This window comes from Halichoeres trimaculatus, unplaced genomic scaffold (assembly GCF_033239565.1).
Source record: "Halichoeres trimaculatus isolate MK-OKI-2021-1 unplaced genomic scaffold, fHalTri1.1 fHalTri1_scaffold_14, whole genome shotgun sequence".
Lineage (NCBI taxonomy): Eukaryota > Metazoa > Chordata > Actinopteri > Labriformes > Labridae > Halichoeres > Halichoeres trimaculatus.
Genome location: NW_027437192.1, coordinates 17879546 through 17904170, shown reverse-complemented (window position 1 = coordinate 17904170; position 24625 = coordinate 17879546). Strand labels below are relative to the sequence as shown.

At 41.1% G+C, this 24625-nt stretch overlaps 2 protein-coding genes across 2 annotated transcripts; both read right to left on the bottom strand.

Annotated features, from left to right (window-relative positions):
* Positions 1 to 440: 440 nt before the first annotated feature.
* zftraf1 (zinc finger TRAF-type containing 1) lies at positions 441 to 14343 on the bottom strand. Its single transcript, XM_074687407.1, has 6 exons — positions 13212 to 14343; positions 12070 to 12164; positions 10048 to 10191; positions 6051 to 6262; positions 5762 to 5940; positions 441 to 3433 (listed from the first exon to the last, which is right to left on the bottom strand). The coding sequence occupies exons 1-6, from the start codon at positions 13497 to 13499 to the stop codon at positions 3221 to 3223; spliced, it is 1131 nt and encodes a 376-aa protein (XP_074543508.1). The 5' UTR covers positions 13500 to 14343; the 3' UTR covers positions 441 to 3220.
* Positions 14344 to 15776: 1433 nt separating this feature from the next.
* On the bottom strand, positions 15777 to 22704 carry dclk3 (doublecortin-like kinase 3). The gene is made up of 7 exons (XM_074686124.1): positions 22478 to 22704; positions 21277 to 21503; positions 20783 to 20914; positions 18508 to 19713; positions 17936 to 18068; positions 17688 to 17855; positions 15777 to 16980 (listed from the first exon to the last, which is right to left on the bottom strand). The coding sequence occupies exons 1-7, from the start codon at positions 22539 to 22541 to the stop codon at positions 16325 to 16327; spliced, it is 2586 nt and encodes an 861-aa protein (XP_074542225.1). The 5' UTR covers positions 22542 to 22704; the 3' UTR covers positions 15777 to 16324.
* Positions 22705 to 24625: the final 1921 nt, after the last annotated feature.

Here is a 24625-nt window from a genome sequence, read left to right as displayed (position 1 = left end):
CTTTTCTTTTTTATCTTAGACTGCAAATGACAGTAATTTTCAAAACTCTTCAGTCAAGCAGGTTATTTTTCAATTATTTCATGAACTAATTCAATTCTTGCTAATTTTCACCAAAAGAAGTCGTGCATTCCGCTTAGTATTATGTAAATGGAGTTAGGAACAGTGAGTGTTTAGAGAAGTAATTCAGTCCCCCCTGGACCTAAGTAGTCTGAAATTTTCTGCTTCATTTCTTAACTCTTATTTTACATCCTACAGTTTTGTCTGTTGTTTATCATGTGAACACGTTTAAGGAAAAAAGTCTTGTGAAACAAAGAAAAATAAAAGTGTAAGGAGCCAGAGTTTAATGGTGTGACAAAAAAAATATGAACAGTAGCTCTTTCTGTTTCCAGTTATTCAACACAGCATGAACAAGTTCAGCACTTGGAGCCAAAACAGCTAAATGTAACCGAGCCCTCATTGATTTTGATACCTGTATTTATGTCTACCAAAATATATCTATAAATATCAGAAATTCACCTCCATTTTTCTGATATAGCAGCCAATGCTGTGATTCCTTTTCAGCAATAACTGATTCATATTCTCTTTGCTTAATTCAGTGACATATACCCCTCATTCACCCAAGGTATCAAGGCAAAGTACATAAAAGATATTACTGGATGAACACACAGACACATAAAGACATGAGTGCAGGTTCCATGATCTTTAATAAAAGGCACATGTACAGCCATAGTGAGATGAGTGAGTCCACCGGCATAGAGACGAAGCATTAAAACACAGAAATACAGGAAGTCGAGGTCAGGAGGAGAGAGATCTATCTGCTTTACAGTAGAGTCTACACAAGTAACATTTTCTCATTCAAGTAATTCTAACACTAATATGTCACCGTGGTAAGTTAAAAACCCTCCCGTCCCAACCCTGACACACACACACACACACACACACACACACACACACACACACACACACACACACACACACACACACACACACACACACACACACACACACACACACACACACACACACACACACACACACACTCAAACATCACCCAACAGCTCTCCAGAGTCCGATCTTCCAGTGAAACCTTCTGTGGAGGAACACTGAGCTCTGAGCACGAGTGAAAGTCTAGATCACCTGAACACTCTGCGCTGAGTTTGGGTTACTGCTGTTAATTCTTGTTGTTTCAGCTGCAGCACACGCTCTGTTTGATCTGTACAGAAACCAAAACCCACCAAGCAGTCCTGTACTGGAACATTACCCTGACTAGGCTTTCTGTGTGTCGACTGGTTTGGAGAAATTTGACGAAATAGAAAACATGGAAAGAAAAACGTTTACTCTCACAAATCAATTTTAAGCTGGTAGTAGATTTTTTTTCACAAATTTTCAGGTACGTTGAAATTATTGGTTCAAAATTCCTTTTTCCCACTCACAATGGTAAAAATGTATGAGTCCAACCAACCAGCAAAATGTGAGATATTGTGACTCTTAACCAGCTGATTGTGGATTCTTGAGGCCTTTACACAGTGTGAAATCTCAAATGTGGAAATGTTTACAAATAACATTTTTAATAGATCCTTTAGACTTAATTTTTAGAGAGCTGTGCATATGAACGCATAGAGTGGGAAATACTTTAGCTCAAATTTCAACATGTTAGAGCTTTTTAGCTTAAAATTTTAAGTGAAAACCTTACATTTAAATTCAAAGAAAAAAAAAAAGAAAAGTGAAAACTTTAAATAACCTCAACCCAAACTGAGGGTTCATGTGCTTCAACTCCTGCTTTTCACCAGACCAAAGTCCCTTCACACATCATATTTTAAAGATATAGCTTTAAAAAGCTCTAATTACTAGGATAAATATAAAAGAATGAGAAACTTAAGGAAGGATTTACCCCTGTAAGGATTATATAACTTATATTTAACTTAGTAAAATAAGATGTTAACCCAAGACTTAGTACACGTTATAGTTCTTCAGGTGTGATTAAAGAAAAATCAACGACACACAGTAAACCTCAGGGTTAGGAGTCCCTGAAGCTCTGTTGATCATTTAACCTTGCTTGTGGTGTCCTCGAGGATTGTACTGCTTTTCACAAGGGGACACGTTGACAAGACTCTCACAGTTAACATCTGTTTACACACACACGCACACACATAGGCAGCCAGTCACACACCAAAAACCCAGGCAAAAAGAAAACAAAGTTTACAGGTTTTTTTTAAATATTCAGGGTTAAGAAAAATAAAATTGTTACTAGTGTTAAAGGTTAAATATAACCACAGGTGGAGGAATACATTTAAAAACTAAAATAACATGCAGCCGGGCCATCTCTCCTCGTGTTGGAGGGAAAAGGGGGTCACTGAGAGGGGGGGGGGGGGGGGGGGGGGGGGGGGGTTCTTCTGTTTGGGCAAAGTTTCAGACGAAAAATAAAATGAGCACTTCTGCCAAAACAGAGAAAGAGTTTACTACACTCAGGCAGAATGTGTGTAAAAAAAAAAGGAAGGGACACATACACACTCACACACACATTCACATTTCCAAAGAGAAGCTCAGCAGTCAGTCACTCTATTTTCACATTATCTCGTCTTTGGGACATTTCAAAATAAAAGCACAGTCTACCGTGCTCCAGAGTCAAACTCAGCTCTCTCTTATGCTCATCTCTTTCTCTCTGTCATACACACACACACACACACACACACACATGCTCATACACAGACACAACAAATGCACCCAGCAAACCCTGCTTTGGTCGGTGTGTGTGTGCTACCTTTGGCTGTGGGCGTCAGGGGGGAAAGGTCATACACACCTGACCACAGACAGAAAGCCTCCACAGGTGCAAACCAATCCCTCTGGAGTTCCCCCCTCCCTCACCCCTAACCCCCCAGCACACCTCCACCTGTGCCTTCAGCAGGTGTCAGCCCCAACCCTCCATCCCATAACAAGGCCCATCCATCGCCATCACAACTCACAGCTCCCCGAGCAACGGGTCTCACTATCTTGTAAAAGGAGGTAAGTGTAATTAGTGGTGTGTGTGTGTGTGTGTGTGTGTGTGTGTGTGTGTGTGTGTATATACCCTGTGTGAATGACTGTGTATTTGTGTGTGTCGGTGTTAAGAGGTATCAGTGGTTCAGTGGTGTCTCTCTTTATTCTTCATCATCCCTTTCCCCTCGTCCTCAGTCACCCTCCTCCTCCTCCTCTTCTTCATCCTCCTCCTCCTCCTCTATCTTTATTTTTGGACTTGGAAGATGAACAGGCGCAGGTTGATGTTTTTGGCGGCCAGCAGTTTGTTGCACTCCACGGAGTCGGATATGGGCAGGGGGACGTAGTCGGTCTCGTTGGCGTCGTTGCTGAAGGAGTGGTGGTGGATGACCGGCTTGATCCGCACGTCGTCGTACGGCCCCTTCAGCAGCAGGAAGGAGCACTCCAGCGCCGAGTTCACCTGCACACAAACGCACAGATATAACCACGTACACATGTTGAGTTAGCCACAGCTCCTCATAAACATTTCCTTCCTAAACCTAAACTGTCTGCTCACTCTGAGAAACAAAGTGAACAGGTTGAACTGTGACAGCTGAGGAGAGACCAGAACTGAGTCTCACATCTCTAAATGTAAACATATTAAAGATGAATGACTCTTAATCCATTTTTGACTGTTTTTACATCACAAACTCTCAGTTATTTCTAAGGCAACCTCCTGACAGGTCACTCCATCTTATTCCATTTGATCTTGTTCCTCTGAATGTGAATATTTTTGAGGTCTACTTCAGGTCTGCCTCATCATCAGCTCATAAATAATGTGTGAAGCCCTAATGAACCACAAGTAAACACGCTCCACCATCACAGATGAATATTTATTTCTCTGTTTTAATTATGATGGCTAATGATCACATTTGGTCTGTAAACATCATTGAGGTCATTAAAACAGCAGAGAACAACCGTAATGTTTACAGTGGTTAAACCTGAAGTGCATTAATCTGTGTAACACCAACGTAACCACACAAACCCTCTTTGTATAATTAATTTGCTGATTAATTAGAGGAGTATGACGTATGACTAATACATGTTTTCAAAGGTAATTTAAATAGTTGCTCCCCTGTCTCTCTCCTCTCATTGATCGAATGAATGTTTTTTTTTTCAAGGATGCCTTGAAATCTGCTGCTGTCATGTCAATCACTCATTGTTCAGATATTTGTCTTTAAATGCAGCTAGCACAAAGGATTCTGGGTGATTTTCTTTTCTTTTTTTTCGTTAACAACGGCCAAAACCAAATTTTCTGAGCTACACAAGATTAAAAAGGAAGCAATGAAGCTCCTTTTCTCATTATTGGCAGAATTGCTGACTCTTTTCGGGTAATTTTTCCAAACCAAAAAGGGATTATTTTAACAAACTCTGGTTCTCTGGGTTCTTTAGTTTACTTTGTTAATTAGTTTGAGTTTTTGCATTGGCATTGATTATTGAAAGTTTTTTCTGTGTAATTTATTGGATCACGTCGTGTGTTGTTCTTAGACACGCTTACATGTTTTTCTTTTTAAATCAGAACTTTGTAAACGTACAACTGTGTTACAGTCTGGTCTGCTGCCATTAGAACAATGATTATGAGATTTAAAAACTGGATCAGAGTCCGAAACATGTTTGGCAAAAAGGTGCCAAAGCACACGTCAAAGGCCAAACCGTGATGCTAATATAGGCTGATACAGAGAAAAGAATGGAGGAGAAAAATGAAGCAAAAGTCAAGCGGGTTTATTTTTAAAACTATGTGACAGCTGGACAGAGCTCTGCTGACGTTGACCGTGAGTCCTCTGACAGATGATGAACCCTAAAATACGATGATACATCTTTAGGCCTGAACCACATGTATATGGATATTTTTTTGATCGGATATCTTTGTCCTCATTTAAAAAAAAATCTCCGTCCACACCACAGAAATATCTCTGTCCATACGAAGAGGCCAAACTTAAAACGATCGCCTCTGAAGCCTGCAATGCCATGCCTGGCCGATAAGAGGCAGGTTAGCAAAATGTGAAAACCATAGAAGAAGAACATTATGAGCATGCGCAGTCAAACACAGTGACTTGTTGCTAGGCGCTTGACGTCATCGCGTCAACACCAGCTCCGTTTAACACCGCTACATGGATCCACTCAACCAGATATTTTTTTATTTCTTCACTTTTTTTATCCGTTTTTAAAAATCTCCGTTAATGTGGGTGAAATCGCCGTGTTCGTGTGGTTGAGAGGCCCAATTGGACAGAAAAATGTGCGTATAGGAATATATCCATATACGTGTGGTTCAGGCCTTAGATGAACTTATTACAGAACTTCCCTTTTGTTTGCTCTAACCAGGGGAAAAAAATCAATGATACATCGTGAAAGATGAAAATAATGTTTTCAATTCATTTCAAAGACTGGTTTTAACTCCCATTGCTTGTGACTTTGAGAGTAGGATCACTTGGTTTAATCTCAGATATGTTAGAGAACCAAACACTTGCGTGTTAGGACTCATAACATCATCCAAAGAGCACAGAGATCTCTGAGCGTCACCTGTTCCTGGAAACTTTAGAACCACTTCCACCCACTGCAGCTGTTAAAAACTCTCTCCATAGCTCGTCTATCTCTGACTATCAGCTCTGTTTCTTAACATTTGGCCTCCTTTAACTCCTCTGGATGGTTAAAAATCATTTCTGTTACTGAGTGGTGAATCATGGGCCCTGAAAACAAGCATACACTTAAATCTTTAAAAATAAACACGAGGACAGAGCAGTGTGTGTACCTTGCTTTTAAGGATGAGCTGGAAGGAGAGTGTACGCTTGCAGGACAGGTTGGGGTTGCGTTCAGAGTCGTTGACGCGGGCCTTCAGCACCCACGTCTGGTTGAGAACGGTGAAGCGCGGGGTTTCATAGTACAGCCGAGTGATAAAGTCGTCAGTGCGGTACGGCCTGAACTGAACCTCTGGATGGACACAAGTGGAAGACAAGATGTGAAGCAGGAAGGGAGGCCTCAGTGGGAGGAAAGAGCTGTTCAAACTATGGAGTGATCTTCTCCAGTTCTCTTTTTTTTACCTGTGAAGCCGATCTTCTCGTAGCAGAGCAGACCAAAGATGCTGTTATAGAGCTGCATGTCTCTGCGGTGACTCTGGTCCATCTCTCCCAGTATTCCCATCAGCTCTGTACCAGTCTTCGTGGGATGGGAGCACTCACCCTCATGTGCTGGCAGCTCGTGGAACGGACCTTGCCAGGGGCAGCCGATCCTCTTGTACTTGCACTGCGTCACCCTGGCAACATGGAGAGAAGTGTGAGTTAAACCACAAACCCGTGGAGATAGACACAGCTTTCTATAAATTATGTCCTTTAAAGAGGCACTTTGTGATGAGTCCTTTCTTTCAGTGAGTGGAAGGTACTAATAATATCAAAAGGTGCTAATTAACCCAGGCAGTGAACCAAGGCTAATTAACACTGTGCTAATGATACATGTGTGCTGAAAACACACCTCAGAGGAAGAAAGAACATGGATTCATATCAATTAAGTCCAGGATGGAGCTGCTTTCAAGAGAACAGAGGGAAACTTTCCTACAGTAAATGTGCGGTAACAGTCATGTGGAAGGTAGTATTTAGCGCCTTAAGTGAACAGAACCATAGAACAAAGCTGAGTTTTTCTAAAGATAATCACTACCAGGTTTTTCTTATACAGAACACCAACTATAGTTTCATTACAAACCATTTAAAGTGAAACAATGGAGACTGTTTCCTCAGGTTAACAACGGTGGAAAGTAACGTCTGAACGTCAAAGACAAACAACCAGATATGACTTAGAAATATCTACTCCTAGGACGGACTTGATGAGCTGTCTGATTATGCCAAGTTAACTCGAGATCTACTCTATTGTCCCAAAACTACTTCTGTCATCAGGTGTTTTCTTAGGAACTGGACTTATTTTCCTCATAAACTCGCAATACAAAGCTGAATTCTCCAGTGAACTATAGAACGAAACATTAGGTGGGTCACTGTGACAGACTCACTGTGAAAGCATGGACATTGTCTTAGTGAAGATACCCGCGGGTGTCCGAGGACACATTTTGAAGCTCAGAGGTGGTGGCCGCCATATTGGAAATGCTGACTCAACCAAACTGTCAATCTGTCAGAGACAGGAAACGGCTTCCTCCTGTCTGTCAACACAGCACTAAAACTATGCAAATCTATCCATAACTCATTATCTTCTCTCAGTGGATGTAAGTGTTTTATAAATATATCAGAAACAAAAACACAACTGTTTTAAGAACCAGCTCCTGTTTAATTTAATGGTCAAAAAAAAACATGACATGAAGTTTACTGGAAAACGAACTGTGTTTACATGACACTTTCTCGAGTCATCAGACCTCAAGGATGGAAATGAAACAATCTACAGTCTGATTTTACTTAATTACTTAATTAGCTTGAATGTTGTATATTCTATGTGATACTGAATTTCAGGCTTTCTGCAAATGCCTGAGTTGATTTCCTGTTCTGGACCTTTTCAACTCTCCTGTATAAGTCAGATAATTTTTAGTAGAATTCTTAGAACATTGGCTGTGTACCTCTACACTTACACTAACTATATTAAGTGCATAGGTACGTTCACACTGACAGTATGGAAAAAATATGGTGTACTTTGATTCATCAGCTGACGCTCTCAAAAGCGTCCCAAAAGTAAGAGTGGAACACTGGACACTTCTCACCCTCACATTGGCTTTGTAGAGGAAGGGGCGGGAACAGATCAGATGATGGTTACAATTGATAAGTTACAGAAGACCAGCTGTGAATGGTTGTGAAACGCAATCGTAGTGCTTACTAAGTCCAATCACAGTGTCTGATTTAGGCGACATGACCCTGTTAGATTTTGTGCTCTGCTCTGATAAGTGCACTTCATGTAAGTGAACTTACAAGGTGCACGATGTGAGACACTGCTTTGTGTTGCCGTCATACTGGCCAGGTGAGATTGTACATCTCAATGGGTCTAACCTGGTTAGTTAAAAATTGGATAAATAAAACAATAAAATAATTAATACATAATGGTAATCTTAAAAACTAGTGCTGGGCAAGTTAACGCATTATTTTCGCGTCAACCCGTTAATCTATTAATGTCATTGAATATTTTATTGCACATTAGTGCATGTTGCTCACATGCTTATATTTTGTAAATGTCTGTTGCTGACCGCGGTGGAACCGGAAGTGAAATTGGCGGAAAACACGATGAGTAACCAAAACAAGCATGGAGAAGAGGGGCAACGCCACGGAACTTAAAGGCGCTCGCCGCTTAGTGAATCAGTCCACGCGCAAGGCGTGCCAGATATAAACAAACGCAGGTAGTCTGCCAGGACGAAGAGACACGATGAGAACTAGAGCCTTATTTAGCAGTGTTTTTGTGTGAAAGTAAAAATTCTCTAAATTCTCTAAATAAAGCGTGAATGCAGACCGATATCAGATTTTTTCGGTGGGAGTCCGTTTATTTGTGTTTTTGGTCAAGTAAAATATGGCCCCGTCTGAGTGCAGAGGAAACCGGCAGAGGAGCAGGGAGGGGGTGTTTGCTGCGAGCACTCTGGGCTTCTGCTGCACAAAAACACTGCTGTAGGGGTAATTTCTGCCCTAAACCTTGTGATAGGACCCAACTTGTTCCATCCCGGAGTATCACTTTAATGCCCTGACAGTGGCAATAAGCTTTAATTTTGTATTTACATTTTGTAAATTTGATTTGCACTAAATATGTGATTAAACTATTACTGTATAACAAGTACTGATTTAGTGTTTGCATGACAGATGTTATGGCACTTTCATTCATATGGCAGAACATTCCAATAAAAGTGCACTATACACTGCTTTTGAAGTCATTATTAGATTTTGAATTTACAATGCAATTAATTATGATTAATCAGGGAAATCATGCAATTAATTACAATTAAAAGTTTTAATCATTGCCCAGCCCTATTAAAAACTATTCCCAGCGCTTTTACAGTACATGTCACATTCATCCATTCACACCGCATTGATATACTAAAGGCAGAGGCTGCTGTGTATTGCAGTATAAACTAATCTTATTCATATATTAGTGGCACAGCACAGGGGGCTGGTTGGGGTAAGGTGTTTTCTTTGGCGTGTGATTGGGAGCTAAGATCAGAACACTGAGCTTCTAGCTGCAGACTACTGAGTCTACCTCTGAGCTCCAGTGGGTTTCCTTTGCTTTGCAACTGCCATCAGGTGGACACTTGATGAACTGCAGTCTAGTGCACCTCTATGTTTTCAACACTGGAGCCAGCTGTTTAGTTAATTCAGACCACAACCTACGATGCTGTCACACCAATCAGCTACTTTAGGTCTTTTCCCTGTGATATTTTTGTGCCTGTACATCACTGAGGGTTTAAGTATTGATTGTTTGGTGTTGAGTACAGACCTCAAGAAATCACCTGGAATGAACCCAACATCTGCTGAGGGCTTCCATACTAAACATACATCTGCCCACATGAATCTGTGATCGTTGCAGAAACACATGATGGACATTTTAAACTTCTCTTACATCACTGTAAACTTCCTCTTTATGTAAGACGCACTCACATTCTCACTGGAGCACTTTTCCAACCTGACCCAACCAAAACCACCTGGTGACTGCCACAGCTGTTGTCATGGCAACATTTGCGTGGGCACCTCTGTCCTGAGCAGGGTCACCTGTTACTATAGTAACTACCCCCCCGAGGATCTCATGCATGCAAATTGAACTGGTCTGAGCGTCACTTGCAACAAAGATGCGGTCTGTAAGTCACATCATCAGCTGTTTTTTCTGCTCGGATGATGCAGATCACAAGATGCTTCATTTTCCTCAAGTAAACCCTGTGTTACATCATGTGGGGGGATGACAAACACACACACACACACATACACACACGCAAACACACACACACACAGATCCACCTTACTGGGTGTTCCAGTAACAATCCTGCTATTTTTTCACTTCATCATATTAGGAAATTCAACGTGTGACATCACACTTTGAGTGGATGGGTAGATTTCCTGTGGTGTTGACTGTGTTTACCGGTCTTGGCACTCCTCTTTCTGGTGTCGCTCTAAGCTGGAGCGGGGGAACTGTTTGAGGCAGAAGGTGCACTCTGTCGGCAGCTCACTCACAGCCTTCTCCACAGCCAGGTTCCTACAGCACAGGTTCTTGCTGATCTCACACCTACACACAAACAACAAGTCAGACCTCAGTGCGTTTTTATACACAACATTTGTGGTATGCTCAGAATGTCGAAACAAGTCTGTGAACAAAGAATACCAGGAAATGGTTGTCCAGGTAACAGAGCAGTTACACTATCTTTTGTTTTGTAATTCTTTGTTAGGTTTTCGACACATAAATTCAAACGCAACACAAAGAAACTTGAATAGATAAAAGTTCCTGTGCCCCAGACAAAACGTTATAAAGAAAACCTTGTTGCAGAACTACAAATCACATGAGGTCTCATATCTATTAACTGATTCTACATGAAAATATCGAGCCTGTACAGGGGTCAGGATTTTCAGCATTGGAAGTAGTCCTACTTTAATAATCTGAGAAGTGTTAACAAATGCATGCAGGAAAAACAGTAAAGGTGGAGAGCAAAAGCAGGCAGAAAGCACATTACGATCACATCCTAGCTCTCATCTGCAGTGATCTGTCATCAATCAGTTGCAGCAAAGAAACTATTGTAGATCATATGATTGAACTTGAAACACAAATCTGTTTTTTGTGTGTTGCATTAAGTTTTCCGACTTGCCGTATCAGAAATGATCAATCCAACCTCTGTTAAAAACAAATATTCTAAGACTTGTTTTCTTCTTCAAGGACAGACTGGTCAAAGTTTATCTTTTAAAAAAAGTTAATGAAGCTTTGCAAACACTGGTTCTAGAGGCTCATTCATAGACTGTATTATGGGTGTTATCTCCATGGCTTTTTCTTGCTTTTTCTTACGTTTTGAAGCCCATCATCAGTGGCTGCTGTATCTACAGAAAATGTAATCAACCTAACTTTTATTGTGTTAGAGTGAGGTTGCATCATTATCATGATGATTGTATTTCAGCAAACCCAAGACCTATCCATTGTAAGCAAATCAATAAAAGCCAACAGGAGCTGCCTGCTATTTTTGGGGCAGAAGCAAGCTGAAGCTGGCTCCAGAAGTACCTGAAGTCACATACACACCAAGTCAAAAAAAGCTGTTTTCACAACAGAAATAAACATATTTACAGCCTGGTACAAAAAAAACTCTCCCATTTGAATTGCTAATTTCACTACCGGCACACGCTGTATGGGGGGGGGTGAATTTTTTTGCAGTTTCACCCAATCAGATGCACAGCTCAGCTCACATGACTGACGGGCAACCTATAGCTCTTGGTGTGGACACTCGAAGCCTCCGTCACTACTAGTATGGATGTGTCAGCCAATTTGCTTAAAAAATCTGTTTTAGAAACAGATGGATGACGTCAGGGAGGCTATGTCGATTAATTTATACAGTCTATGGGCTGAAGTAGGCCAGAGTGAAATGTTTGCGAGTTGAACTGAAACCTTCAGGGACCTGACAGATACACGGGCAATATCATATTATTTAATTAAAATGTTATAAAAAATTGAATGGGTGTAAAATCCTGTTCATGCTACAAAGGGATGTGTAAAATTTCATGCTTAATGTTATTTAACTTGAACTCTTATGTCTCTCCAAACTCAAGCTCATACTTTTTGAATTTCTAATTTCCTGTAATCTGTTCAGTTACAGATTAAACAAAGATGTTGAAACTAAAGGCAGAAAATAATTTACTTTGGAAAGTTATAAATTCCAAGAAACATTGCATCATTTTTATCTTAAAGAAAAGAAAACTAATACCTGATTCTAATGGTGAAAGTGTCGCTGTTTTGATAAACCTCCCTATGAGATGCTAATTGTCAAGTATAAGCATTTTATATCAAAATATCTATTAAAAAAATTATAGTGATAAATGTAAAAAAAAACACAAGTATCTAGCCTTTTCTGATTTTTCCTGGTTTACACATTCACTGCGCCCAGTGTGTACAGGAGGCTCTTTATACCTGCAGTTAGGACACGTAGCCTGTTCCTCCTTCAGACGAGAATCAGCCAGAAGGTGAATAAAACAGCCTGCACACATCAGGTGTCCATTGGTGCACTGTGGTGGAGAGAAAATTTAGGGTGAATATGTAAAAAAATGTTTAAGGAGAGAGGAAAATAATTATTGTTGATTTAAGTAGAAAGGGGGCATACAATATTGGAGTAAGAGCAAGCTGGAATTAGATCCGTCCTCTGATGGAATTTTATCAGATAACAGTGAAGGTTATTTGTTACAGGTGTGGCTTACACAAGGCCATTCTTTGGATCTGCTTAAAAATAAATGCTTTTGGGACATTTTTGAGAGCATTTGAGAACTTTTTAAAAATTCGGCAGAGACTATGTGCTATGTGACTTAAAGAGGAAGAAACTGATAAGGCACTAAATGTCATGAGAAATGGTTGGCTGGGACCCTATTTTTGGGCCTTTTCATTGTATTTCTTGTTGACTGAGGTCCTAAAAAAGAAGGTGAGAAGAAAGAGGGACTTGTGGAAGTGTGAATTTAATAATTTGTAATTAATACATTGGTGTGCCTTTCTATTTTAGGGTTAAATATCTGTGTTTTTAGACTATAAAAGGATGTTGTTTAATAACTGTTTAAAACGCGTGCTTTGTGTTACAGAAGAGTGAGGAAATGTTTAAGACCAGACGAACAATGATTAACTACAAATGTGTTCACTTGAAACTGAAGGAGCAGTTAAGGTCATTGAGGAGAGCATGTTGGTGGGTGGAAGGGCAAAGATTATTTAATTTTAATGTTTGCTTGTGGTCTGGAGATGAGTGCCTGTGTTGGGTTCATGGGGATGGGGTTGTTCCTGGGGGTTATTTGGGGGTAGTACACATTATCAACTTGAGTCAGCACAGCTGACAAGAGGGACTGGGTGTGCCTGGTGTCTCGGCCTGCAGCACATAGGAGGGGCCTGTGTGGGATAAAGTATCACTAAAAATAGAAGAAAATGAGCAACATATGCAACAGGTTGACTCTGGGGATCGTTGGTTGGGAGACAGTGGGGGAAGGGGGTTGAGGTATAGGGGTCAAGCTGTTTTGCTGCTGTTTGACAGGGTTTAGGGTTATGGAGGGAAGCTTTGTGATTGACACCATGTTTACCTGATATACAGACGCCTTGGGCAAGTCTAGGCACACGGTGCAGCACAGCACTGAGTACAGTCTCTCCTCCAGCTTTCCCGACTCTCCCTCAGGAACTTTGACCCTCTTCTTTGGTGGCTCGTCTGGGTCAGGCTCGGGCCCTTCTCGCCGCATCCCGACCTCCTCCTGCATGGCTGCAACCCCAGCGACAGCCTCCACCGCTGCCCCCACGGCCCCGACCCCCAGGCCGGCCGAGGAGGAGCCAGGGGCGGCCGCTACGCCTACGTCTCTCTCCTCCAGTGAAGACATGGCGACGGTAGTCTAGATATGTCTTACAAGAACCTGCCGCGACCAGGTTGCGCCCGAAATATTAGCAGGTTAGCTCAGGACTAGCTCACAACCTGTCGAGCTAACGGTCAGCTGACAGCTGGCTAACGCTAGCTAGGCTAACAGTAGAGCAGCAGGCTGTCAGAAAGGAATGCAGGCTAGCTGATAATAACAAACAACACTACCCTCCACTTATGAACACAACAAGCCGAGGATCGTGTAATAACCAGATCATGTGCAGAGTGTAATGATGACTCAGTTAAACGTTGACTAGTTAAGTTGACTTACAGTGAGGCTAGCAGACTATGTGGCTAGCTACGTTGACAAAAACACAGCAGTCCTCTCTCTGGCGCTGCTCGGGCAGAACAAAAACAACTCTCAGCTGTTGTTGTTGTACTCTCGACGCCGTTATTCACTGTGACAGCAGACGACAACGATGTGAAGCAGCGGCCCAGCTCGGCTGCTCGTCTAACGTCCCTGCTCCGGTACCGGCTGTCTGTCCAGTGGACCCACGGGAGCTGTCGGTGATTAAACCCGCGGTAGGAGACAGTTCTGCTGGGACTCGTCTCTCTGCTTACACAGCCATCTTTGTTTTTTTTCTGCCCGTCTCCCCCGACTTCACCCTGCACAGCCTTTACGACTCCGGGTCAAATTCGTTATTACTCTGGCAGGTTCTCGAAGATGGCGAATTACTGGAGTTTCGTTTTAAAAAGTAAATATTATGCTCGTATCTGAAGCTCCCTGTGCGTTCTTGTCACAAGTTGTGCACAGCAGTGTGTTGGCTGACAGCGGAATGTTTTATTGTGGCAGATGACTTGGGGTATTTAAAGAGTTTTTAAAGGCGCATGCGTACTGCGCACCCGCGGGTCAGCGTATAGCAGGACCTAAAAGATGACCAAAACCTAGAAGTAGGTGACAGGCCCGGGCAATACACCATCCAACGACACGTAATATATGCAATAAAGTGATTATGACTTGAATTTACATTTATTACATCTTAATTAAACTCCCAGCTCGCAAGGTTTCAATAGTTTAGAATTTTCATTTTTGTTCTTAATTGATTTCAGTTTGGTCTCATTCGTTTTTAAGGATGTTTTACAAGTTGATTTAGTGGTATTATCCTTGCTTTTTGATATTTTCTAGGGTCGTGGTCGTTTTAGTCTTTTTTTATCATTTAGCATACTTATGGGGTGCAGGAAAGGTGCTGTATAATAAGATCTAAATTTCTCATACTATTTTAAATAATCACAAATATATATCAAATAATATCACAAATTCCCACCCGCTAAAAAAACAAACCACGAAGGACACCTTTCAGCAGTAGTGCTTGTGCCCTATGTGGGAAACGAGTGAACACAGGTGAAAACTTTAGACCCCCCCCCCCCCCCATTTTGTTTGATTTATTCTGTAAACACTGTATGGTTCCTTTATTTAATTTGCTTGTTTTGTTTCGTCTGCAATGTCTGGTCTTTATTTTTTATTTTGGTTACACTTATTTCATTTGCAGTTTTGTTAAAGTAATTTTGTTGGTATTGGTTGATGATAATAGCTTTGTTTTCAATAATGTGTGAAAACTTCCCAGGAAATAACACCCAGTTCCTGAAGCTTTAAACATGTAATTGTGGAAGACAAATTACAGGGTGGTAAAAGTGGTTCAGCTGGTTGTTGGGGACCTGCTTTTTGTGTGTTCAGAATGCAGAAATAACTCATAATAACAACAAACTACAACAAACCAGGTGAATGAAGAATGCATAAAAAACTGATACTTGGTTTAAAGCATTGATATGCTTATTCCTTTCTTCCTTCAGTGCCCAACATATGCAGCTTTTATCTTTCAAGTCCTGGGAGGGGTTGATGTGTATACATGATGGGGGGCTGGGCATGTGTGCTTTGGTGTAATAAGGTGGAGTGTCAGCTGTCTGCAATCGGTGGGGACAGGACTAACCACTCCCATTGGACAGACAGATATGCCTTATTTGGTCAGTGTAGAATCGAGAGGAGGCTATACTACCCTCAGCTATGCACATCTAGATTCACCAGTGGCTGTATGTGTCCTTGCAATTCCCAATCATAAATCAGTAGGTTTGTCATACACCAGCTTGTTTTGGTACCTTCAGATGACTTTTACATCAGATTTTTGGATTACAGCTCCAGTTTTATCATTTATATTAGCAGCAGTACAATACATTATATAATTCAGTATACACAAGTATAGTTGATATGGCAAACTTTACTAGGACTTGGAAGAGATGGTCTTGAAGTACTGATATCAAAAAAGTGATCAATCAATTTATCAAATAAAGCTACCACAAGCTAATGGCTGACATTATAGCACAGCTTTTTCCTCATCTGTAGGTTGTGTAACACAACCTGACGTAACACTCTAGAAATGCACAAAAAGACATGATACAACACATCACAACTAACAATATAATGACAAACTACAATATGCACAAGTTCTACTCAGTGTTTTTCTGCTTTACTGTCTCTATTGTTACACCACTTCTCATTGTCATTTCATAATACCAGGATACAGAGATTTATGAGATGCATCTAGCCTCATCAATCAGATTCTATTCAAAGTAAATCACATCAGCTGCAGTTCATTCAAAAAATCATTTGTAGAGAAATTAGGGGTATTGTCTGATACAATGGGAGTGATGACCTTGATCTAATCACAAGATTACATGGATGATTAACAGCTGGGTCAGGCCTGTGTGGGTGGAAGTGTATGTTCAGACAGATTGTGGTTATACAGGTGAGAGATGATGTTCTGCTGATTAGAGAGGGTTTTGATGGTGTTGCTTTTAGTGACCGATGGCACTTTCCTGTTCCTGATTAGTTGGATGTGGTGAATGTGGAGGTGTCTGCTGTTGGCTGTTTTGAGGTTTTGAGTGAGTTTTACATAGGGCTGGAGACTCAGTGTGTTCTGCAAGTGCACTGAGCTGATTTAGACCAGCCCCTAGGCTGGTTTCACCAGGATCTGGATCCTGTATTTCCTGTTTGTAATGTTCCCTGTCAGGTGTTTCTGGGTCTGTGGAGAGGTATCCCTGTTGACCAGGTTTGACCTCTGATAAAGTGTGTTCTTTGAGCTGAGGAGATATTTTGTTTACTGTACTTGTCTCTTGTTGTTGCTGTTGTGGTTTCTCTTCATCTTTTCTTCTCTCAGTCTTCATCTCAGTCTTCATGTCACCAAACTCCAGAGGTGCAATTTGTACCTCTTCCCTGCCATAACCTGCTGCCTGGTCTGTTTCTGCCCCTGCTGTACTGGTCCAGGCATGTTCTTGGTCTCTGTCTGGTTCTCCTCCTGAAGCTGCTGTCTTTTTCTGAGCTTTATCTGTGAGCGCCCTCTTCCTGCAGGTTGAAGCCATAGCTTTCACCCAGGGATGTAGCAAGGTCTGTTCTGCTGTTAGTCTCACCGTGGGATCTGGCTGTAGCAGGGCTTTGACAAAGCCTCGAGCCTCTGCACACATAAACAGACAGAGCAGAATTTAAAACACGTTGTTATACATTTTAGCCATTACCATCTTGGCTATTTGGATGGCCAAATGACCAAACATGAACAAAAGGTTCAATGCACACTTCTCTATGTCAGCAACTTGTTATTCACAGGCTGCATCAACCACTAGTAAACAATCTGTATTGTCTTTTTACTCTAATTGGGCCATTTTTAATTTAAGGAAACAATCGAGGTCTGGGACTTTTTTATTGGACTCTGCTCTCATATTAGGTCACCAGCACAGCACGGTTTCCATTATACTTTCATCCTTGTACACCTTATTGAAATTATATTGATACATACTGTGTATGTATTTACTTATCTATCTATAAACATATATTTTTCTCTCATTTTATGTACAGCTATGGTTTTGATATGTTCTATATATTGCCTTGTTAATTGCCAAAATGTTAATAAAAAGATTTCTAAAAAAAAAAAAAAAAGGAAACAGTCGAGGTTATAAGAAGATTTAAAAAAAAACAAAAAAAAACGTGAACTGAGGTAATAAATCAAGTCCATAGTGGCATAATTTTCTCATCTGTCCCCAATGAATGGTATTCTCATGTTGCTCTCTGCTGGTCAATAAGGAGAATTCAGTTTCTTTGTAACAAGCCCAACAAATTGGTTTCACTTTGAAATCTTTACATCCATCATCCATCATTACTTTTCACCTTCTGAAATAGGGTCCCAGTAGGGCGACAGGAAGTGGAGCTGTCCCTGTTTTATTAGCTGGAATAGCTCTTCCTGGTCCCGATCTCGACTGCGAAATGGAGGGAATCCACATAGCAGGATATAGAGAATAACACCCAGTGCCCAAACATCCACTGCAACACCATAACCTGGAAAATACAGGAGTAAAGTTGGAAACGCACAGGTTAAATATTCAGATTTAAAGGTGAAAAAATGATGAAGCGCTTACCTGTTTCACAGAGAATCTCTGGGGCTACATATGTGGGAGTGCCACATATAGTAAAGACTGGTTCAGTAACAACCATGGCAAGACCAAAGTCTCCCAGCTTCAGCCTGCAGATGTCAGCAGCAACACGCTCAATCTGAGAGAACAAGAGGAGGAAAAACAGACAGGAAATGAGTCTGAGTTGACAAGTTGTTTTTTTTTTCCTTTTTTCTTAAAGATCTTATATTTACCAAAGTGAAATGTGTAGGCACACTCTGCATTTTGGAGCTCATAGAATTATACTTTAGATAATGTAGTGGTGTAACATAATAGTGAGACTTAGCATGACTTGGAAATCAAGAGGAAGTTTCATACAAAGGGTCAGACAGAAGATGAATATGAATGTGGAACTTTGGATTTAGGAGAGATTTTGTACACCAACAACAATTATAGGTTTTGAATATTATTGGACAAAGAAAAGACACAACAAGTCATTCTTTAAAAAAAACTACTGTAATCATGTTTAGGACTTTTAAGTTGTACCCTTGGTGCCCCCTTGTGGCAATTTGTCTAAATCCTGTTTATCTGTCACTCACCAGCAGGTTTTCTGGTTTCAGGTCTCTGTGGACGATACTTTTGCGGTGGATGAAGTTTAGGGCTTCACTCACATCTGACACCATCAATCCTGCTTCAGCTTCCGGAAACTTCCCCCTCTCACTGATAGTCTCAAACAGATCCCCCCCACTCACCAGTTCCATCACAAGGTAAGAGTGAGTGCGCGTGTGATGGTGAGCAAACAGCCGCACTATACGGGGGTGACAGAGGCTACCCAGGAGACTTAATTCATTCTGCATCATGTGCTCTCGACCAATCAGCTTGGAGCGTTCGATGATCTTCATAGCAAGTGACTGCCTGTTGTCACGACGGTAGCACTCTCGCACGACTGCAAAGTTGCCATCCCCAACCACACGTCCGATCTCATAGCATCTTTCAATATCTGCCAGGGTGACATCAGCACCATCGGAGGGGAGGTCAAAGGTCACTTCCTGCTCTACGTCTGGATGCCCCACATCTGGAAGTGGATTTAAAAGTTGTAACTGGGGAACACTTTTTTCTTTATCTTTCCTGATTGGCTGAGGAGACGCAGGAGGGCTTGTATGAACATACACTTTCCTCTCTTCCTGTTCTGTATGACAACTTTCTTTTTGTTTCCTGGAAACTGGAGGAAGTGGGACCCTACCTGAGAGTGGATTGAACCACTCCGGTTCATGATTTTTGGTCCTTCTTACAAAGCAGTTCTCACATAAAGAAGGAGAGGGAATGTCTTCCTCCCTTAGACTGTGCTCATGTTTAAAAGGACCTATCACAGAAGGCGGTCTCTCTCTGACCCCACCCTTGATTCGTAGTCTCTGCAGATGGTTTGGCTTATGAGCAGGTTTTCTGCAGGAATTTTTTTTATGATGCTTTTCAGACTGGTGTGTGTCCATATAGTGAGGCGGCTGTATGTTTGCGTGTACATTGGTTTGATTTTTGACATGTGTATCTGTGTCCTGTTCTCCCTCCTTTCTAGCTTGTGTCTCGCTGCTGTCAGTCCCCTCACTGTATCCACTGTCTGCCTTGGCTGCTTTATCTGGCACTGGACGGAGCCTTTTCTCCCAGGCTCGCAGTGCATCAGCCCTGTAATGGGGATGTTCTGGAAACAGCTCCTCCAGAGCTTCTTGTACACTGCTCAGATCCGGGCGAGCTTTACCCAGTGCCAGGAGAGCCACCTCACCTCGGAAGAAGTCACACACACCCTTTACCTGGAAAAAGAAAGGGAATGAAGTTGGTGCTATAAAGAAATAACATTTGACCCCAGTAGAACTAAGCTTATCTTTTGTCTTTCTCTGGAATATTTCAGTTTATTTGGGTTATTTGTTTTTCTAGAAGTTTGCAAAGTTGCAGAGTAGAAATTTAAAGTAAGGTAGTTTTTATTAAAAAAGCTGATTACTCTCACGGTGTAAGGGTTACAACAAATGATATGCTTTTATCTTTTAATATGTTACATTTTTTCAATCTTAGTCAGTTCAGTATCCCAAAGATGTGAAAATCACTATTTCCCAGGACCACATTGACATTTTTTGCATTTCTTCTTGGTCAAACCAATCATCCAAAAACAAAAAAATAATTTAACTTTCAACCAGGCTTGTTAGGAGTAAAAATATCTTTTCAAAGGAAGCTTGGCCAAGACAGGACCTAAAGCTGCAAATCTTCATATTATGAAACTAGAGCAAACACATTTCAGACACTTTTACTGGGAAAAGTACCAGAAAAAATTATCAGCATTTAAATGAAATTCATACATCGATAGTTAAAATGAAATGTTTAATTTTTTCTGGTTGCTCTGATCAGTTAATTTTTGAAAGCTTGGTGGCATAAAATATTTGCATACAAACAGGAACATGACATTCCTAAATCTTCACTACTGTAGTGGGACATTGGCCTGGGGGTCAAATAACTTAGGAGCCTCTGAAGTTTCAGGTGAGTCATGTGTTAACTTGTTTGAGCAAATGTACGTGAACATTTGCATGGCAGCGCCTTGCAGCACGTCATTAACTGACAGAGATAGGCCTTCAGGGGTGTCCTGCTGCCTTACATAATCTAGGAGCCCTGTCATGACAAGGACCTAAACCTGGTACATAGGCTTGAACTATTTCAGTTTCGTGCTTACATGCTCCTCTTCCCTAGCACTTAGCCTGAGGTACAACCCCAGCATGCAAAGAGAGGGGTGTGTGTGGGGGGCACATGGAGGTAGTGATCAGAGGGGCCGTCTATGGGTGTTTTCACCTAGAGGCTGCAGAGCTCCTTAATGTGGTCGTGTTGGAGCCTCACCTCTCGAGCATGGGTCGTGTACAAGCGTGTGACTCTGGCTCGGTGCCATCGAGGAAACCCCAACGCCTCAGAGATATCCAATAGCAGTTGCTCGAAAGACACCACACCTCTGCGGTTTAACAGGACAGTTACCTTGAAGATAAAGAGACACAAATGGCCATCATGTCATGTCAAAGATTCTAATTTACGGCCTTATTTCTAATTGTAGGATAGAAACAAAAGCTTTGATATGTTAATGCGTAATGTGAAATTAGTTTTTAGGTTTTAATTTGAAAACTGTTTGGTTTGTCAGGTTATGAGATGTTATTCTGCCTGATTAGGAGTGTTTGGGGTTTTAGCTCTGTAGTTTAACAGACTTGTACAGAATCATATCTCATAATGTTTGAAGGACCGGTACAATGTTTCAACAGGTTCATTCATCACAGCAGGTGCCTCATGATCAAGGGCTTTAAAAGCCTTCATCATAAGGTGAACATAGTGAACATAGAGTATACCTTTCGTATCGCACTCTGACCACATGGCCGGACAATGGTGACCAGACGAGGCCTCTCTGCGCTCTCCTCTGCATGCCGGGTGTGGAAGAAAGGGAGCTGAGGTGGAGGAGGCGGAGGAGGTGGAGGAGGAGGAAAGTTAGACCTGTGGAGATGTCCCTTATGTTGGGGATGAAGGGGCCATGGTTGAGGTCCTCCTATTTCACGATTCAGCAAGGAAACAGGAGGATCTGAGATAGGGAGTAAGGACAAAACAAAGACATAAGGGGATTATTAGTGATTTTTTTTTTAATGACAGTAGCACTATTATGCAATTGTGTGTTTGAAACACACACAACCATCATGGGTAATACAACACCACTTCCTCATCCTTTGTTCAAGTGTGTGCGCATGTATGAAAACAAATCCGACTGATCAGATTTTAGTGTTTTCCATCACATGGACTGCAAAGGAGCCATTTGAGATTCTTCAGGCACCTTGCCCTGCCTGATGAATTATTAAGGCTTCCTTGAGTCACACAGTCACACACACACACACACACACACACACACACACACACACACACACACACACACACACACACACACACACACACACATACACACACACAATCTCATATGAGTTAACAAAAGCTTGTTTGACCTGGTTAAGGCTGAGCTGAATCTGCATGATTAATGAAGCATTAGAGACCCACAGCATCTTTGACGTTTCACTTTCTGGCACCATGGGAGACAGCGAGATGTTATCCAGTCAGTCTTTGGGGGGTTGTGTTTTTGTTTGGTTTTGTTTCCAGATGCAGGACAAGTCTCCGGTATCCCTTACATTCAAAAAACACCAGCTGGTCCCACACACACTTTTCAAACAAGCTTTCCACAGTTGAAGCAGAACATTTTGCTTCAATTTGCTTCAGCAATTACCGAGCCTAGTTAAAGCGTAGGAGGTAGATAGTGCAGCATATAGATATTTTTTCCCTTAGTGCATTGAGAAATCATCACGTAAATATATGTGAAATAGTTTTAATCATTTTAAATCTTACAGAGTTTGTTTTCAGCCATTGGAGATGGGACAAAAAAAGACTCAAAGATTTTAACAGCAAAGCCTCTGAAGTTTTTTTTTTTTTTTTTTTAAGTAATTTTTGGTTTTTGTTTAAAAAGAGAGAGAGAAGAAGAAGAGGAAAATTAGCCATAATTAAACACTGACCCACCTGCTTTTCTCCATTTAGTGTTACGCGCCTCGCATCCATACCGGCCTCTCTGTGATGGCGTCATTACTTTTCAAAACAGCTGACCTAAAATGTAAAAAAAATAATTGTTCATGTCCTTCTCCCAGTTTCTCAGTTTATCTCCATTATTTTTGTGGGAATTTCTCCGTTAACTTCTAAATAAAGTAACAGGACGCGCCGTTAGATGACCGGACCCGTTGAAGCTACACTGGTTGCCATGGAGATACGTCAAGCTAGACGTCTGTCCGACGAACAGAAAAATACCGGAAACTGAGTCGTCATTTTGCTAACAATATAAAACTACCTAGGGTGTACGTTTCTGTTCTGGCGACGGCTTTTCGACTGAGAAGCATACGTGAAAAAAAATAATGCTGTGGTTACCTTCTGTATCAAATTTTTTTTAGAGAGTAAATTCTCTGTATCACTAAAACAGCGATCAAAGTCAACTAAGCATGTTTTATTTTGAAATATTTTGACCGGAACTCTCCTCTTTGAATGCCAAAAATACGTAGTGCCCTATCTAAATTCAGGATTAAGTGTTTTAATCACGAGTCCTTACCATTACTACCGTAATACCATCGACGTTTTGAGTAACGCTTTACATCCAGGACTGTTGATTTTACTCTTCAATTAAATTGTTTTATACCAATTAAATGTTTTTAAAGCGTTCGAAACCCGACAGGGGGTCACGACAGAAACATAAATTGCCTTAATTTTATCAACAGTGGAGGAAAAAAGGATATTGACTTTCTCTTTTTCTTTTTCATTGTGTTTTATTACTTCTAAATAGATATATACCAGTTACACTTGATTTATTCACAACAATTTTATTCAAGTTTGTTTCAGCTGCACAACCACAAATTGATATGAAACCATTGATAAGAAGTAAAAATAAATGTACATTGTTGTTTGAAGACCTCTTGTTTTTTCAGTCTTTTGTTATGAGCTCAGTTCTAATGGCCTGGTGAGTAAGTTTAATCTTTTCTGTGTTTATTGAAAGCTCCTCCTCAGGTATTTAACATTCAAACCACAAGAGCATGACTTCACCTATAACTCCTCAGCGGTAGCTTCTGTCTTTGTTAAAAACTGTCTCTGTGTCATCCAAAGTAGTGAGAAATAAAAACCTGAATCACTTCTCGCACAAAACCTTTTATGTCACAGATGCTGGATAGAGGTTATTGCGTAAAATTGGACTGACAGAGGGGGGAGGAGACCTGCAAGTCTCATGGACAGTTACCATAGTTTCACTGATGGAATCCAATACTCTCTCTTGGTTACACACACACACACACACACACACACACACACACACACACACACACACACACACACACACACACACACACACTCTCTACATACAACTATACACAGTGTCTGGATGATCTTTTAATACACTGCCCCCCGCAGCTCAGTCTCCTAGGTTACAGTTAATATTGGATCAGGAAGCAACAACTTCTGTTCCTGCTTCTCATCCTGGAGGACCCCAAAACATTGTTTGTGTGTGTGTGTGTGTGTGTGTGTGTGTGTGTGTGTGTGTGTGTGTGTGTGTGTGTGTGTGTGTGTGTACAGTCTCAAGTAAAATCTTATCCAGATGACACTGATGGGGGAAAATATGGGTAGTAAATATTTTTCTCCTATTCTTCACGTGCAGTAAAGGTCTAAAAACATTTATTTTATATTGGTCATATTTCTCTTTTAAGTTCTGTTGATTATTTAGTGTCACTGAAAGCATTTTCGTTCGTATAGTAGTAATCAAAGTTAATGTAATGTGTCAGTACCATGCTTGCTTACATGTGAGGCCTAAAGATTTTTTTATTTTTATAGTGCAGTTCAGCTCATAGGCCAGCAGGGGTAGTAGTTTCTGCCTGCAGAGTGATTTGGTGGACTCAGATCCAGGACAGTGGCTGGTTGAAAAAAATGTAGCTATATAAACACCAACCAGATCATCTTATTAAATCACAGCATGTTTGTGTTTGAGGTTAAGATGTGAACTCCTTCAGTGGTATTGTATGTAATAATAGTATGCCACGTGATGATACAGGATTAAATCTATCCAACAACCTTCTGTGCAGTGCAGATTTTCCAAGGAAAAGGGAGTGAAATCTGACCATCTGACTCAACAAGGCGTCC

Excerpts from the sequence above, each read along its gene's own strand:
- zftraf1 (XM_074687407.1), bottom strand. The coding sequence starts at position 13,499 with ATGTCTTCACTGGAGGAGAGAGACGTAGGCGTAGCGGCCGCCCCTGGC. Across the intron at positions 6,263-10,047 it reads AAAGAGGAGTGCCAAGACCG|GGTGACGCAGTGCAAGTACA; the intron begins GTAAACACAGTC and ends CCATGTTGCCAG. Across the intron at positions 5,941-6,050 it reads CGAGAAGATCGGCTTCACAG|AGGTTCAGTTCAGGCCGTAC; the intron begins GTAAAAAAAAGA and ends GTGTCCATCCAG.
- dclk3 (XM_074686124.1), bottom strand. The coding sequence starts at position 22,541 with ATGACGCCATCACAGAGAGGCCGGTATGGATGCGAGGCGCGTAACACT. Across the intron at positions 20,915-21,276 it reads GTCAGAGTGCGATACGAAAG|GTAACTGTCCTGTTAAACCG; the intron begins GTATACTCTATG and ends TTTATCTTCAAG. Across the intron at positions 16,981-17,687 it reads CTGGGACCCTATTTCAGAAG|AGGCTCGAGGCTTTGTCAAA; the intron begins GTGAAAAGTAAT and ends TTATGTGTGCAG.